At 41.1% G+C, this 16,029-nt stretch overlaps 2 protein-coding genes across 3 annotated transcripts in view; both read left to right on the forward strand.

Annotated features, from left to right (window-relative positions):
- LOC147330540 (inositol 1,4,5-trisphosphate-gated calcium channel ITPR1-like) overlaps positions 1-7,610 on the forward strand; it is a 72,736-nt gene extending 65,126 nt beyond the window's left edge. For both annotated transcript variants that reach the window (XM_086292182.1, XM_086292183.1), the window contains exons 56-60: positions 874-1,010; positions 1,861-2,026; positions 5,201-5,361; positions 6,056-6,217; positions 6,879-7,610. In XM_086292182.1, the coding sequence (XP_086148308.1) occupies positions 874-1,010; positions 1,861-2,026; positions 5,201-5,361; positions 6,056-6,217; positions 6,879-6,965 (713 nt within the window). In that variant the 3' untranslated portion in view covers positions 6,966-7,610. The remainder of the gene's footprint in view (positions 1-873; positions 1,011-1,860; positions 2,027-5,200; positions 5,362-6,055; positions 6,218-6,878) is intronic.
- A 3,898-nt stretch (positions 7,611-11,508) lies between these two features.
- Positions 11,509-15,222, forward strand: LOC147330541 (class E basic helix-loop-helix protein 40-like). Its single transcript, XM_086292185.1, has 5 exons — positions 11,509-11,943; positions 12,093-12,156; positions 12,420-12,527; positions 12,878-13,001; positions 13,193-15,222. Exons 1-5 carry the CDS (start codon positions 11,873-11,875, stop codon positions 14,104-14,106), a joined length of 1,281 nt encoding a protein of 426 aa, XP_086148311.1. The 5' UTR covers positions 11,509-11,872; the 3' UTR covers positions 14,107-15,222.
- The last annotated feature ends 807 nt before the right edge of the window (positions 15,223-16,029 follow it).

Consider the following 16,029-nt stretch of genomic DNA (forward strand, 5'->3'; position numbering starts at 1 on the left):
TTAATGAATGACTACATGGATAATTCCACTTCCTACTATAGAGAATTATTCTACATGTATTATTTATCATAAACCAATTCATAAATGCTGAATATGAACATTGCAACCACTATGTCACAGCATCTCAGTTATACAGCATCGAAAAGTTTCTAATGCAGTCAATGCATCTTGAGTATGATGTCACACGATTTGATATGAAGTCCATTAACTCTATATGATAGCTGAATAAATGTGGAACAAACTCAACACCTATACTGGTAGATAATAAATATTCATAGGGTATAGGGTGCATTTTTCAAAATCAAAGATTGCTAAATGTATTATAAGACTGTGGGAGCAGCCATCGATCAGCTAACTGCATTGCGTCTGCGCCTCACAGCCACTCAGTGCATGTGGTTGAGATATATATACATATATACACATACATATATACAAATATATATAACAGCAAAAAAAAGGGGCGATTAAAACCTAACAAATTTGGGTCAGGATTTTTTTTTTTTTGTGTAACGACTCGAAAATAAATATGCATTTGCAGTTTATGACTTTATTATATTTGAGCAGGCAGAGAGTTATTTTAAAACTATGTCAGGCTGCTGTTATTTCCAGAGGTCAGTGTTTCATCATGTTATTATCTGTTACAATCACTTCGAGTCACACCTTGTTGTTTTGATGCTAGATAAACAGATGATTGCGGGTTCTATATGTGCTGATTTCCTGGTTGGATCAGTCCGGTCAAGCATTATAGCATAAAGACTTGTTATAGGCTTTCTCTAGTGCTGCAGTGATGCGAATATGCAACAATGATTTGTTTAATAGTCTCTCATTTAATTATTGTAATTATTAAACATGCTGTCTTTTCTGTTTCCTCAGATTTAGGGGATGACATTGAGGAGGACAACATGGAACGGACGTGCGACTCTTTACTTATGTGCATTGTTACTGTGCTGAGTCACGGGTTGAGGAGTGGAGGGGGAGTGGGGGATGTTCTTCGCAAGCCTTCCAAAGAGGTACGTGCAACTGCGATTAGGCCTCAGGCGCTATGTTGCATGTGTGTGCATGTGTATATGCCTGTGTTTTTGGCTGAGAAGGTGTAGCACCCGCAGCTGCGCCATGGATCATGTGAGCTCGCTATGAGCCACTAAACTTGTTTTTGTTTCAAAAGTATGGAGGTTTCGCAATGTTTCCTTACAGCTGCGCTGCCTCCGCCTTGTGTGAGAATTACGCCTCAAAATAGAATTCCACTGAATGAAGGCTTAACCACTTATGATGTCAAAAGAGGATGTGAATGTCTCAATCACGCATTCGCAACTCGACTCTGAGACCCTTACTAGTTGTTAAAGCAAATTACAGCAGTCGTAGGACACGGGTGGCATGGTGGCTCCAACTTTATTTGGTTTGTCACAAACAAGTGGGGGTAGTATGCATTGTGTGGGTGGCAACTGCAGGGTGGTCGAAAGAATCCAGAGACAGGCTCATCCCATGACTTTCTAGAGCAATGAGTAAATAAGCAAAACGAGTCGGTGAATCTAACCGGTGTATCCGAGACGGGCTGCACCGCGTTGACCGGCTTTCCTGTCCTCTCTGTTACTGTAGCATCTGGCAGGTTATACCCACGGCTTTATGTTTCCATGAACAACCGTGAGGACCAAGGTTAACCTCGTTTTATACTCGTAACATCATCCACAACACCTGCTTACATAAAGGCCTGCCTTTTAGGTCATGCCATTAAATGGGACAGGGGGTCCTCATTGTTTCCCCTCCCTATATTAACCTCACTTAAATTAAAGTTTATAATTATTTTAATGTGGGATCATGACCCTAATGTTCATACAACCCTGTTTTTTGTATCTTACCCAGGAGCCACTGTTTGCAGCAAGAGTGATATATGACCTGCTGTTCTTCTTCATGGTCATCATCATTGTCCTGAACCTTATTTTTGGTGTAATCATTGACACCTTTGCTGACTTGAGGAGTGAAAAACAGAAGAAAGAGGAAATCCTGAAGACCTCGTGTTTTATCTGCGGTAAGACCGCTCAATCTAATGTGTTAAAGGGGATGTGTTGTTTTTTTCCATATACGTTATTACACATATATCCTATATGTATGTATATGTGTTTCAACCAGACCCGTAAATGAGAGGCTATAAAGAGCGAGACCCAGTATAACCTTTGAATTATGCAAAGTTACTTTGGCAGAGTCCAGGAATAAAAATATGAGGAAGCTGCATAACTCTGTAGGAAAATAGTAAAAGACTCTCCCTCCTGACATGTTTGGTGCCCTTTGCAAATTCCACTAGTGAGACATTATAGGCCAGGTGACTGCTCCAAAATAAAATAAAATAAATAACAATAGAGATAAAAGCTGATAATGTATAATTGCAGCTCAAATGCATACATACTTTAATGTTGTGTGTAACCTACCGGGTGTTGGGCACAGCTTTCTGTCTCAAGAAGTCCTGTGATGTTAGTCATGGGAAATAAACCTCTTAACTTTCCAGTGATGGGATGACTTGTCTTAACATAAGGGCAGTGTGCCAGCCCGGTAAGGCTGTGCTCTGTTGCTGGAAGGGCTCTGTGTGGTTTTAAAGACTGCTTGTTATTAGAACTCCTCCACAGTCTATCTAATATTACTTTATTCCCAAATTCTCCTCTTGGAATATTAGATTTGATTTGATTTTGGTGTATTTGTGGTTTGTGGTACGCCCATATTAGTTAGTCTATTAGTTTGTTGCTTTCCCCCTCGTCTCTCCCGCCCTCCCTCCCCCTTCTCACTCTGCCGTTCCAAAGAAGGCTGAGTCATGAGGGCTTCCTGCCACTGCTCTGCTCGCCTCCATAATTCATGTCTGTCTCACACGCACAGACATTTTCTCCCACTCGCTCGCTCACTAACTCGCACACACTTAATTTCCTTACCATATGTCTCGTGAGGCTTCGCCGATTGCCCGAACTTTGTCCCTCCGTGCGCCATCAGCCGCATGTCCTTATATGTACATTATATGTAAGTAAGTAGCTAAATAAGAACATGCCGTGCAGCGTGTGCATGTCTCTGCTCATTACTGAGTGTAAGCCCAGAAGTACATGCTGTATGTGAGCATGTGTGTGCATGCGTATGTTGGGTCAGGCAGTCAGGACAAGTGGTAAGCATATGGAATGAGAACAGTATTATGTCACCCAGTCAGCCATCAGCTCTGACTCATTCATGTTAAATAAGGCCAGGCCACAGGGGGAGCTGCTGTCTCTATGGTTTCCAGAAGGACCACGAGAGAACAGGAGATGCAGAGATTAGGGGCTCCGCAGGAGGATGTTAAGTGGCTCAACATCCTCTAGCTTGGTTTTATAAGCCATTGATCTTTCGCTCAGTCTCGTATTAGTCTTCAGGTCTTTGGGGGCTGTTGCCAATGATTGATTTACGTCATGAACTTCCTGCACAGGGATTTTTACCTGTAGCTTAATTTATTGTTGTGCAACAAATCAGGCTCACTGGCACAATAAAATGACCTCCACCATCTTATTGGTCTGGTTTTCATGCTGCCGGTGTCCTTGAGTGAGCCTCTGCTTGCTTCTTTTTTTTTTTTTTATCAAACTGTAGAAGGTTTTTATCCTTGGGCCTTTTTTGTTCTGCATTTGTACATCAGTAACACTATTGTGCAGCCCCCTTTATTGAGTAGAAAGATTAGGGTTTATGGGCTTTTAGTGAGGACTAATTGGTTTCATTATGTGGATAATTATTCTTAATGGGTAAAGTAAACCATGCATCACTTTTGTAATGACAGGCTAGCAAATAATATAGACTGAAATTTGAATTGCCATATTCGGGAAAGTAAGATTTTTTTCAGTCCATGTGACAAGTTAATCAATAAATGTGAAACTCGACTGTCTACTTTACAGAAGTGGTTTCAGTTATAAATCCAAAAATACCATCTTGAGAAAATTAACTTTAAGAACAATTCATCCATTTTCCAACCCGCTTATACAACCAGGGTCACAGGGGGAGCTGGAGCCTGTCCCTGCCCACATTAGCTAACAGGATGGGTGCAACCTGCTGGCTGTCAGTGTCACACTGGGTAACGTTTAAAAAAACTTTTAAGTTCATATATATATATGAGTTTTAGTTTTCAGATAGATGGTCTCACATTTGACTCTAGAATACTTTAGTATACAACTGAGTTTGTGGTCAAATCATTGTCTTTAAGTGTCCAGGTCCTGTGCCGCTGTGCATTAGGGGCAAATATCTCCACTATGGCCTCGTCTGTCCAAAGGAGTTTCAAGGGTCCTGTGGTTTGTTCAGACGCAATTTAGCAAAAATGTTCCTTTTAGAGAGAAAAAGCTTTTTCCTGTCAGTGCTTCCAAACAAGCCAAACCTCTTCTGTCTTTCTCTAACCTTGCTCTCATGAACTTTAACATGTAACATGCTAACCGATGCCTGTAGAGTCAGAATTTCTCTGAGAAATGCACAGCCTGACCTTGGGGTGAATTTGCTGGGGCTTCCACACAGCTAAATGCTCCAGGCTAACAAACTGACAAAACTTCTTATTTTTTCTTTAGGACTTCTTAATTTCTGTATGAATGTTGCTTTATTCCTGGAAACAACAATTCCTGGAAGCAATTTGTTACCAATGTTATCTTATCTTTTGACAGTTTTTAATCAATTTTAATTGTATACTTTGCATGTTGTTTGTCTTGGTTCTGAGCAAATTTTTTAGACATTTTAGATCACTTAGTGCTCTCTGATCAGTGTCAAATGACAGTTACATGACAATAATAATAATAAGATACCTTTATTAATCCCACGAGTGGGAAATTTCATGTCTGACAAGACAGACGGCCCATGTCCTCAAGAGCCATTTTAAGCCAATAGAAGAACAAAGAGTCTTGCAGCAGATGGTTTGGCACCCATAGAGTCCTGACCTCAACACACTGAGCCAGTCTGGGGTTACAGAAGACACTGCGAAAGAGTGAATACAGAGAACAATTGTTGTTCTTCAGGACCCAATGCAAGGAGACCCCTGTAACACCAAAGTTTGATTAGATTTAACATTCACTGACATTCAACATTCACATCATTTTAGCAAATATTTATGAATTTAACTTGTTAAAATAATGTGCATTGCATTACTTACAAAACAGCAAGAAACATTGATGCTTTATTTTTCCAAAACACACTGTGACCTCTATTCGTGCTATTTTCCTCATGGCAGGTCTGGAGCGTGACAAGTTTGACAACAAGACGGTGACCTTTGAGGAGCACTTTAAAGAGGAGCACAACATGTGGCACTATCTGTTCTTTATCGTCCTGGTAAAAGTTAAAGATTCCACTGAATACACCGGCCCGGAAAGCTACGTGGCTGAGATGATCAAGGTAAACGCAAAGCATGCACACACCCTTAAAACAAAGAGCTAACTGATCTGGTTGTTTTGCAAGCCTATATGTTAAAAACTGATTGACTTCACTGTGAGACCGCACTGTTTTAGAACTAACAGTGTGTAAAATCAGAGGGAATGTCTGTAAAGACTGTGTAATCTGCAGAACTTTCTGCATAAAAATTGCTTAACCTCACAGCTTGATGACGTAAGTATCTTTGACATCATTCCCAAGCCATTTACTAGAAATCAGAGTGCTCCTTGCAATACTCAGTCCTGAATTCAAGAGCGCTTTGGGCAGCATTTCCCTTTGTGTCACATTTTTATGGTAAGCAGTGCTCATCAGTTTATCCTACTGAGTCACACATAAACACGTACCAGCTTGTCACACACACACACCACACACCCTAGTAGATTGTGTTCCGCTTTTTTAATCTAAACTGACAGACATACCTGTCATGTCCATTTAAAGACACAAACAGACCAATGGGAAGTATGTGCACCAGAAAGGCAGATTAGCCAAAACTCTTAAAGCTTAAAAAGGAATCAGTCACGTGCACACTGTGATTTTCATCGCAGTAGTAGAAAGTTTTCCCAATTTTTCCATTGGTAACAATATTTTGAATTTGCCTTTTCATTAACTGTTAATAAAAGTAGTTCAACGCTCGGCTGATGTTCTCTGTCAATGCCAGGAGCACAACCTGGACTGGTTCCCTCGGATGCGTGCCATGTCACTGGTGAGCAGTGATTCGGAGGGGGAGCAGAATGAAATCAGGAGCCTGCAAGAGAAGCTGGAGTCAACCATGAAGCTGGTGACAAACCTGTCTGCACAGCTGACTGAGCTCAAAGAACAGGTATATCATGTGACAGTCAACTAACTCCCTCATTTTGTAATACACCATCGAGTTTTTCTGTTTGCGTTTTTTTTTTTTTGATTCAAAGCTTTCTGCAACCAATATTAAACTCCAGTTTTTACACTTTGTATTGTTTACATCTTCATTTCTGACTTGCCTTTGTTTGCACACTATTGAGAAATCAGGGGGAAAATGTTATTTCTCATATGCTTGCGTGCTTACAGTCATGTGAAAACAGAAAGCTTTCACAGGACTCTAAGCAGTCCTGTGAAAATCCAAATAAACCCTGTGATTCAATAGCATGTAGAACCACCTATAACAACAATATCCTGAAATAATAGTTTTCTTTAAGACTGTGTCAGTGTCTCACATTGTTCTTTAAGTATTTTGGCCCACCCTTTTTTTAAAATAGAGTTTATTGAGTTTTGTGGGCATTCGGCCACTGCAACACCTTGATTCTTTTCTTTTTCAGCCATTCTGTTGTAGATTTGCTCAGCCAACCTTTAGAATGCTTTGATAGGAGTCACGAAGTTCCCTAATGAAAAAATTTGCACAGCTAACTGTCAAAAACTCCAAAGTCTATAAAGACATGAGAATTAACATCAGGGATTCTATACTGAGATGATGCCTTTAAACTGTCTTGTTTTTTCCCCCTATGCAGATGACAGAACAGAGGAAGCAGAAACAACGAATTGGACTTCTTGGTCACCCTCCTCACATGAACATCAATCCCCAGCAGCCTGCCTGAGGGGCCTTGGGGCCATTTTCACCAGTGCCTGAGCACCCGTAACAGTGTACAACATGTTAGCCAGGAGAATGCCAAAACATGTCCATCTCCAGTATCTATTTAGGTCAATGTATGGCTGTATTTTCCAAAACACTCCCTTAGACGTGAGTAAAAGTTATCTTGGTATGTAGTATAGATGTGTCAGTGTGGGTGGAGTGTGCACGACGTGCCTCAGGACCTGAGAAGCCAGTCCTGTAAGTTTCTGTCTTCAGCTTTACTACCCTGAATGCCTTCTGCATCGGACCTGTCAGACAGCATGCCAAAGTTTAGCCATTGTTCCTGAGGAAATATTCCTCTCAAGTGTCCTTGTAATGAGGATTTCATCCTCTGTGTTGCACCAGCAAACTCAGGTCACATGTGGATTTGAAGTTTTGTTTGACCCCTACAACATGATATTTAATATTTTGCTTTCATCAGATGGCAATAAGAATGCTATTTAATATGCAATGACTAATTAAGAACTAACTAGTTTTGAGAATTTTGTTTGCTTTTTTTTTTATTTAAAGTGATTTATCATGTATTTAAAATATAAGACAAAGCTGTAAACAACACTGAAGAGGTCACCAAGCTTTTCCAAAGCATATAAAGATGTTATTAAATCTGTAATCGTTTGTTTCTTTGTTTTTTAAGTCGAGAGAAAGCATTTGATACTACTTTCAGAATTCTTTGTAATCTCAAACTAAGGGCCTCCTTGTTCCAGGGCAGTTTATATAAGAAAAACAATCGTTGGGAATACGTGGTAACTTTTTTTGAAGATAAAAAATAATTCTGACCCGTTACAACTTTGGAGAAATATTTTTTGTATAATGAACATTATGGACTTCCTAGAGAGCTGAAGCGATTGTTTCACCCTGACACTGGGTCCATGATGTATTTAACAATGTGATTTATGTGGGATCTCATTAAAACCACAGATCCAAACATAAAAGATTTTTGGGAACAACATTATCTTCATTATCCTTGATGTCTGCACTGACTTACTTAACCTTCGTTTAACCTGTTTAGATTGAAGCACTGATATTTTCTGTAGCACAGAAGCAATCGTTGCTATTTGTTTGGTCACTTTGTAAAGAATACAAAGACTGTGTTCATGTTAATGTGAAGAAAGAAAAAACTACTAGATTGAATTTGGAGTGCTGTTAAACCAAACTCAACTTTTATACTTACTGATGGATTCTGTCTGAACTGTACATTGCATTCTTGGAGTCTATTTAAATAAATAAGTGTGTCAAATATGGTTGCTGAAACCAATGTCTGCATCTACAAATGTGACACAAAAGGAAGTGAAGATCTGGTAATTCCCTAAGTCACAGCCATGCACTTTGATACTGCAGTGAGCATGAAAAAAATGCAGCATGCAGAAGTCATAATCGGGAATTGCCGGCAGATTATCTCTTATCCGAAATCCTCTAAAAATGAGGAAGTGCACTTCTTCGATTATCATACGGCATGGGGAAATGTCTGCGCGTACATGGGTTGCACATTTGTAAGCTTCATTTGATCTTTTTGTATTTCATCCTTCCGCAGGCAGAATATTTGTAGAGTTTAACATTTGTGTAGCTTCCTGTATTTGCATTGAACATTGAAACTGAACAGTACTGCCCAAAAGCATTGCGCCACCCTTAATTTCTTTATATTTTGTTAGGAAAATGAGAATGGTTACAGCTATTTATAGCAGCAAACGCACACAGAAATGCAGTTTCTGAGGCAAAAACATAGTTTGTACAATCCTAACAAGTTTGCAAGTCAATATCTGGTATGAACACCTTTATTTTCAACTCTCTTAGGCAAGCCTTAGTGGAATTTATTGAAGTAATCTTCAGGAATAGTTCTCCAGGCTTCTTGAAGGACATTCAAAGCTCTTCTTTGGATGTTGGCTGAAACTCTGATGGTGCTTTTTTGTTGTTGTTGTTTTAGGCCTAGCACTTCTTCTTTTGCCCTTCACTTGTCCAGTTTCTTCAAATGTCTGTGTAATAGCTCTTGGGGATCATCCTGTTGGTGCTTTACAAACTGTTATCTGTGGCATTTTTTATCAATTCAACTTTAAACTTGAAGAAATTGCAACAAATTAACTGTTTGGTTTTTTTTTTTTTTTTTTTGGATGCACTGCTCATAACACTGTGCATAAAAATACAATTTAAAATCCGTTTCTTTCTATGCTGTTTGTTGTGTGAAGATGCAACACTGGTTCATGTCTCGCGTTAGTGCCTTTACGCATGAATGATCAATAGGTCAGTCTTAAGTGTCCTACAAATGTCTCTTAAAATGGTCAGGTATAAGGAGTGGACTGAAAAGGAGTGGAAAAGCAGCCAATGTCCAAATCAAAAAAATTCCAAAGACCTCCAGAAAGCCTGGAAAACTATTGCTCATGACCACTTTTAATAAATTACAAGAAAGACAGGCTATTGGATTAAAATAAGACGAAATGAGGGGTGAGAGTCAAGACCTTTGCACAGTGATAAGTAAGGTTTCTAAATATATGCTTCAGATTAAGAGAGTGTTCGTCTCTATTTGTCGTCTATATGTTGTCGCCTAAAAGGCTGTTGAAATAGCCTTTGACATTCTCTCAGTGGTTTCACAGTATCACATAAAAAACAATATTTTTGTTACCAAAGCTCAAACATTTTGTAAGAAAAAGAAAAGGCTTCATTACATAAAAAAACAAACAGGATGTACTTGTGTTACGTGTCCCCAGACTGCCTTCAGGGTGCTTTCCATCGTTATGGTTATTTATAAAAGATTGGGATGTGACCGGGATTATGGTTGTTTTCCAATTACTGAGCCCCACTTTATTCACCAAACTCTAGGAACAGTTTCTAGGAACAGTTGATAAAATCACAGGACGAGAGATTCTGGAGGGTTTTAGTGGAAATACAGACTGTTACCAGTTACTGTGAAGGATCCTGATTATCTGAAACAATGAAACGTCTGTTTACTCCGGATTCTTTTAAAATTAGTGTCATTTAAGTGAAACTTTCAGAGCTAATGCCTTCTGATGTTATGAATGCATGTTTGATATCTGCAACTTTCTTTTTCTTTTGCTAGATAAGACAGATCGAAAAGATTGCTTTTAGCAGCAAAGCAGGGAGACAAAATGAGCTCTTAAACACAGTAATCATTTTTAGTTTTGTTTTGTTTTTTTGTCAGAAGGAGTATAACAACTGATGAAAATGCAAGAAGCTTCATAATGTAAAAAACCCCACAAAAACGTGCACGACTTCATCTGATTCTCCATAGATTTGACTAAATGTGCTGCTGCTGTGTTAAAAAGGTGTGAAAACTGGGAAAACCCTAAACCTCTTTCACGGTGGTTTCATAATGTGCCTTGAATTTAAGGTGTCTTTAACTACGAGATGAACAATTTATGATTTTCATGTCTTGTATGTTGCTGAGTGACCCTTAAATGCCACTGCTGTCGTTCCTGTTTTCGTCTGACATGTGACACCTACTGAATGTTGGTGTGTTCTCATATTTCCGTTCATTAAGCTGCAGCTGACCCCTATTATTCCTATTAAATGTGGAAATACCCTTGTGTATTAAGTTTGTTAGGATCATCATCAAACCTCATTTTATGAGCTATTCTTGCGTGAGAGGAAAAAAGTACCTTACTGCTTATTTCAACATTACATGAGAGTTCTAGGGGATATTTTTAGTGAATGCAAAAATATGAGCAAAATCCTGCAATGTAAACGTCGTCACACCAGTCCTTGTATACCATTTCGTTTTTCTGCGAGAAATGCAATCAATGAAGAAGCACGTTTTAAAAGTGTGCCTGCAGCCTGCAGCGGACAGGTGCAGCCGCCGTGTGCCTGGATGAGCTGGATGTGCCCCGCGCGCGCTCAGCAGGATCCCGGGGCCATGAGGAGATCAACGTGACAGACGGCACCGCCTCATGACAGTAAACACGGACTCCACACAGCCGTCCACGCACAGGCGCACGTGGTTCTCCCACCGTGACCGAGCCGTTCTGCAAACAGACCAATAGACGAGACAATTTCATCTTTCCTCTTCTACAGATTCAATAAGTTGTTTGTCTCCATGAGATTAATGATTAATAAAGTGAACTTTTGTCCTTTAGTGCAGAGCTCGTGACGTTTGAAAAGCCCCTTAAATTGTTTTTATTGCCCTTGAAGAAATATTCCGATATTTTTTGCTATTTTGCAGTCGTACGTGAGATTGTGTGCCTTTAACTGCTCGATTTACTCTTTTAATTTTATTGTGTTCCTTTAAAAAAAAAAAAAAAAACCAAGAAAAAACCGTAGTAGGTACCACACCTACTCGCCTCGCGAGGTTCGGGTTTGTTGAACTCCTGCGATGGTTCACTGCCAGCACGTTCCTCGGCGCACAGCCTTGTTTCCATACACTTCAGCATGGTGGTACACGGGATCGGTCATGCCCCGCCCCGCGCTCTGACGTCATTCGCCGTCCGCCCACTGAGGCGCCTCATCTGTAGGGAGTGGGCCGTCCTTTCGCCGAGGATACAGCGCCGTTTAACACGTGAGCCTCATGTGACAGAGGTAGATCAGTCTGAGCGGAGAGTCAGAGGGTTTATTTAACTCGTCGTTCTGTCCTCCCCCACTTTCCCAGCGCGCCACCAAGGCTTGACTTCCTCACCGCTGCGGGACCACGGCGTGGAGATCGCAGGAACTAACTTTACAGCGTTTTGTTTTAAAAAAAATGACAGATTATTAAACAGTTTTAACCTTTTTCGACGCATTCTGCGCATTTTTCGTTGCATTTTATCATTTCCTTTTTTATTTACAAATTGCTTTGCAAGTGCTGATAGAGCGCGTAAATAAATGCGTATTTATTTCTGAGTGCTTTTGGAAGAGTACCTCGGTTTTGACAGCAAAATTGGAATACAAAGAATGGAGCGAATTCCAAGCGCGCAACCACCCCCTCTGTCCAAACATCAGGCTGAACTGTCAGACGTGCAGGGGTAAGTTATACTTTGGAGATGTAGCTTTCCCAGACTGCGTCGCCCCCTTTTTAACCTCCAACTAAAATGCACCTAATGTATAATTTTGTGCACTTTACCATCAAAATGACCTGATTCCTTACTCGTGCGCTCTTTTTGTGTTTCTTTAGGATGGATTTCCCAATGTATGTCTATAAACCCAGGCGGGGAATGAAGCGAGGAGAAGAGAGCAAGGTCCGTTCTACGTGTGTGTGTGTGTGTGTGTTCGTGTTTGTGGTTGTTTATTGCCAATTGGTAAAGTTAAGTAATAACCATAGAGCTCAAACATCCAGGAATTAGATTAGGAGTTGGTCTATAGTCCCATAAATGGTTGACCTAGTTTCTACTATGACATAACTCCTGGATTCCTCCCTATCGGTGTATCTGCCTCTGGTCATGGAGAACTATGTGCTCTCGTTTCACTTAAATTTACGCAACATTTCTGTTTATTCTCTTAGGAAACCTACAAGCTGCCTCACAGACTTATTGAGAAGAAAAGACGTGACCGGATAAACGAATGCATCGCCCAGTTAAAAGATCTATTACCCGAGCACCTGAAACTAACTGTAAGTTCATAGTGTAGGTGGGAGGGTTAATGGGATTGGCTGTATTGAGCGGCACGCACCATCTAGTGGCTGTTTAGTGCTATCACATCTTTGTTGAGTGCGTCAGCAGCTCATGCCGATGACGGCTCACGTTAAAGAGAATGTGCTGCTGTTAGATTTTTGTTGTTTCGAGTGTATATTTTAAAAAGTTACATTCAGTGTTGATTTCCTTAATGCAAATGAAATTTCAATAAATTGGTGTAAATTATTTCAGAGTAATCACATGTGGTGATGTGTACATGTGTAGTAGAGCTTGGTTTCTGCTTGTTATATAAGAGGATATGCTGACTGTGTGCGTGTCTCTCCATTAGACTCTGGGCCATCTGGAGAAGGCTGTGGTTTTAGAGCTTACGCTCAAGCACGTGAAAGCCCTCACCTCTCTTCTTGAGCAGCAGCAGCAGAAGATCCTCGCTCTTCAGAACGGCATGCAAATCGGTGAGCTGCAGATCATTTTTGCACACGCACAAACACATGAGGAGGAACTGGATGGGTTTTCTAGACAGAATGCAAATAATGCAGATGAATGCAGAATTGCACCACTGAAAGTAACTTCACTTACAGCTGTTTACAAAAAGTCACAGTCTATATTAGATTTCTGAGTGTGTTGTTTCCTTATGTGTTTATAGAGCAGCCTCCCATCAGCCAGGAGAAGTCAGAGGAGATGTTCTGCTCTGGCTTCCACATGTGTGCCAAGGAAATTCTCCAGTATCTCGCTAATCACAAGACTGACGGAGACTTCACCCCATCCCACGTCATCAGCCACATTCACAAGTTAGCTGTAGAGGTGCTGCACAGTCCAGCCCGACCCCGCACCCCTCTTAGCCCTCAACCCGAGGAAATCCCTGCCTACCAACCTCATAAAGAAATGTCTCCCAGCTTAGCCCCTAAGCCCAGCGAGGGCTACGGGAGGAACTGTGTGCCCGTCATCCAGCGGGTGTACGCTTCACCAAGCAGCGAGCAGAGCGGCAGTGATACAGACACAGACAGTGGCTACGGAGGAGAGCTGGAGAAAAACGAATCTGGGGCGCCGCAGGGACATCCAGATTATTACGTTCACGGGAGCCAGCAGAAGCGACTGCTGGCTGACAGGCAGAACTCCAGCATCAAGCAGGAGGATGACGAGCCACGCCACAAACGAGCCCGTGTGGAGTCGTCTGAGGATGAGCTGCTCTCAGGCGGAGAATCATCAACTTCTTCATCCTCTAGCGGATATGGAAGTTTCATGAGTGCATCCCCTAACCATCCACCCCCTCCTCCACATCCCCTCTGCATGCCTTTCTACCTCATTCCACCTTCTGCTGCAGCTTACCTACCAATGCTTGAGAAGTGCTGGTACCCTGGGGCCATGCCAATGCTCTACCCTGGCATGAGCAGCTCATCACCTACCATACCCAGTGAAAGGCCCGGCCCACCTCAGCTTGTGCTGTCTCCCCGGGGAGGTTCTCCAGCCCCAGCCATATCTCAGACTCCCATGGACTCTCCTGCTCTCCTTCAGGCACTCAAGCAAGTACCACCCCTCAACCTGGAAACCAAAGACTGAGAGATAAAGGCGAAAAGACTGCCCTGATATATTGCCCTGTTCTCAAAACACGACTGAGCTGTTCCATAATTCATAATCACTCATCTCCTCTTTTCCTCAGCCTGGAGGGTAAAGCATCAAATAAGAGGACTTGTAGAAATGATCAAGGAGAGAGAGAGAAAGAGGTGAGAGCAGCATCCTTCCACACTGAGAGCAATGCAAAGCTCTGGTTGAATGTCAAATGCTCAGCGGTGTTCAGTGGTATATATGTATCATATAAACTGGATCTGCCCTGTGCACACATAAACACACATATGGTTGAATGTAAAGAAAGAAATGTTTTAGCTGCTGCTGTTAAAGTGTAAACACAGATTAACATTGACGCATCTCACTCGCAATTTTGTAATTTAGAACGTGTTGCACCAAATGTTAGCGATAATTTGCCACCCAAAGTTTGTCGCCTATGTCCTTTGCTCACCATTATGATTACTGAGATGGAAAAAAAAGCCCTTTCAGCCATGACCGGCACCATAAAATACAAGGATTCCCTCAAATGTGTACAGACAGCGAGGGTACACCACATGGTAGATGAAGGAAAAGGCCGCCGCATGGCCACGCTGAATGAGAGAAGTGTCGTTTATGATTTAAACAGACGCCTAAGATGGATTTTTCTGTAATTATTGTTCATAGATTTATTGTACATTTCTATTTTTGATACCTTCTCGCACTCTGTCTGCCCCGAGAGATATACGAGGAGGGCAGAGTGTGGACAATGTACGTCGTGTACTCAGAAACTGTGTACATACTGTAGCACTGTGCTGGACCTGGTCTGCATACTCGACATCTGTTTCTGCTCAAGTCAAACCCGGTGTTTGTGCTTGCTGTTGCTTTTTACTTGTGAAAAGCTGATAAATCTCAGATGTTAATTCTCTGTACTATGTATGAATCTTGGAGACAAAGGAGCAAGGAAGTGAATGTAAACGTTTTAACCAGAAGACTAGTTTTCTATAGAAAGAGGTACTTGAGATTTTATATTTTGGGACCTACATGAAAGATGTTTGATGTAAATATTTTGTCTATAATTGTTGATATACATGATATAAGTGTATTAATAAAGTATTTTTTTTCCCGTGGAAACTTGTTCTGACCGTATATGTACGAAAGAGAGTGAGAATGTGTGTGAAAACAAATAAATACTTTTTAGAGGTTTTACAGCACCACAGCATTCACGTCACAGGGAACACTTATGTAATGGAAGATCTGTGGCATGGCTCTCCTGCTGGTTAACCGTCTGTGGCCTCAAATGCAAAAACACAAGTAAACACACGAGTATAAACAGCTACAGTAAATCATCTGAGGCAACAGTCAGAATACATCTGCATCTTGTCTCTATGGCTGTATGAGACGATAGTAAATACCATTATTCCAGATTTGTGACACACCCCTCTGCATTTAGTTTCCCTGCAGAGTGCTTTACCTCCTGGAGACATGCAAAACATGTAGCTGTATAATTTACAAAAAATGCTACCACTACCTCCTGTGTTGTGCAATCACATTTTTCATCTATGCGATAGCACCTCCAATTATAGGTTTATCTCAGTGCAGTTCAACATAAGCCCAGTGCCAGTCACAACATCTTTGTCTTCCCACCTACACATTTTTTTCCAGTGCCCTTTTTTTCGGAGCTTAGTCATTCTGTTGCTGGTTTGTTTATATAATCTACAGTTTGAGATTACGACCAGCCACCTAAATGTCATTTATATCTTTCAAACTAGTTTCCTTGAAGCTGATTTCCATTTATTTGTTTCAGGAGGAGTTGCATGTTGTATTGATGTCATGAGTTTGCAAGCAAAACCATTATACATGTACTCACCACCCACTTTGTTATTTACACCTTGCTAGTGCCAAGTTGAGCCCTTTTTACCTTCAGAGATGCCTTAATTC

The sequence above is a fragment of the Aulonocara sp. 'chitande type north' Nkhata Bay genome, linkage group LG5, assembly GCF_057382095.1.
Source record: "Aulonocara sp. 'chitande type north' Nkhata Bay isolate Kocher_YH1m ecotype deep benthic linkage group LG5, A_spYH_male_GT1.1, whole genome shotgun sequence".
NCBI classification, from domain to species: domain Eukaryota; kingdom Metazoa; phylum Chordata; class Actinopteri; order Cichliformes; family Cichlidae; genus Aulonocara; species Aulonocara sp. 'chitande type north' Nkhata Bay.

Coding starts and splice junctions, on each gene's coding strand:
- LOC147330541 (XM_086292185.1), top strand. CDS start 11,873: ATGGAGCGAATTCCAAGCGCGCAACCACCCCCTCTGTCCAAACATCAG. Junction 11,944..12,092: donor GAACTGTCAGACGTGCAGGG/GTAAGTTATACT, acceptor GTGTTTCTTTAG/GATGGATTTCCCAATGTATG. Junction 12,157..12,419: donor AGCGAGGAGAAGAGAGCAAG/GTCCGTTCTACG, acceptor TTATTCTCTTAG/GAAACCTACAAGCTGCCTCA.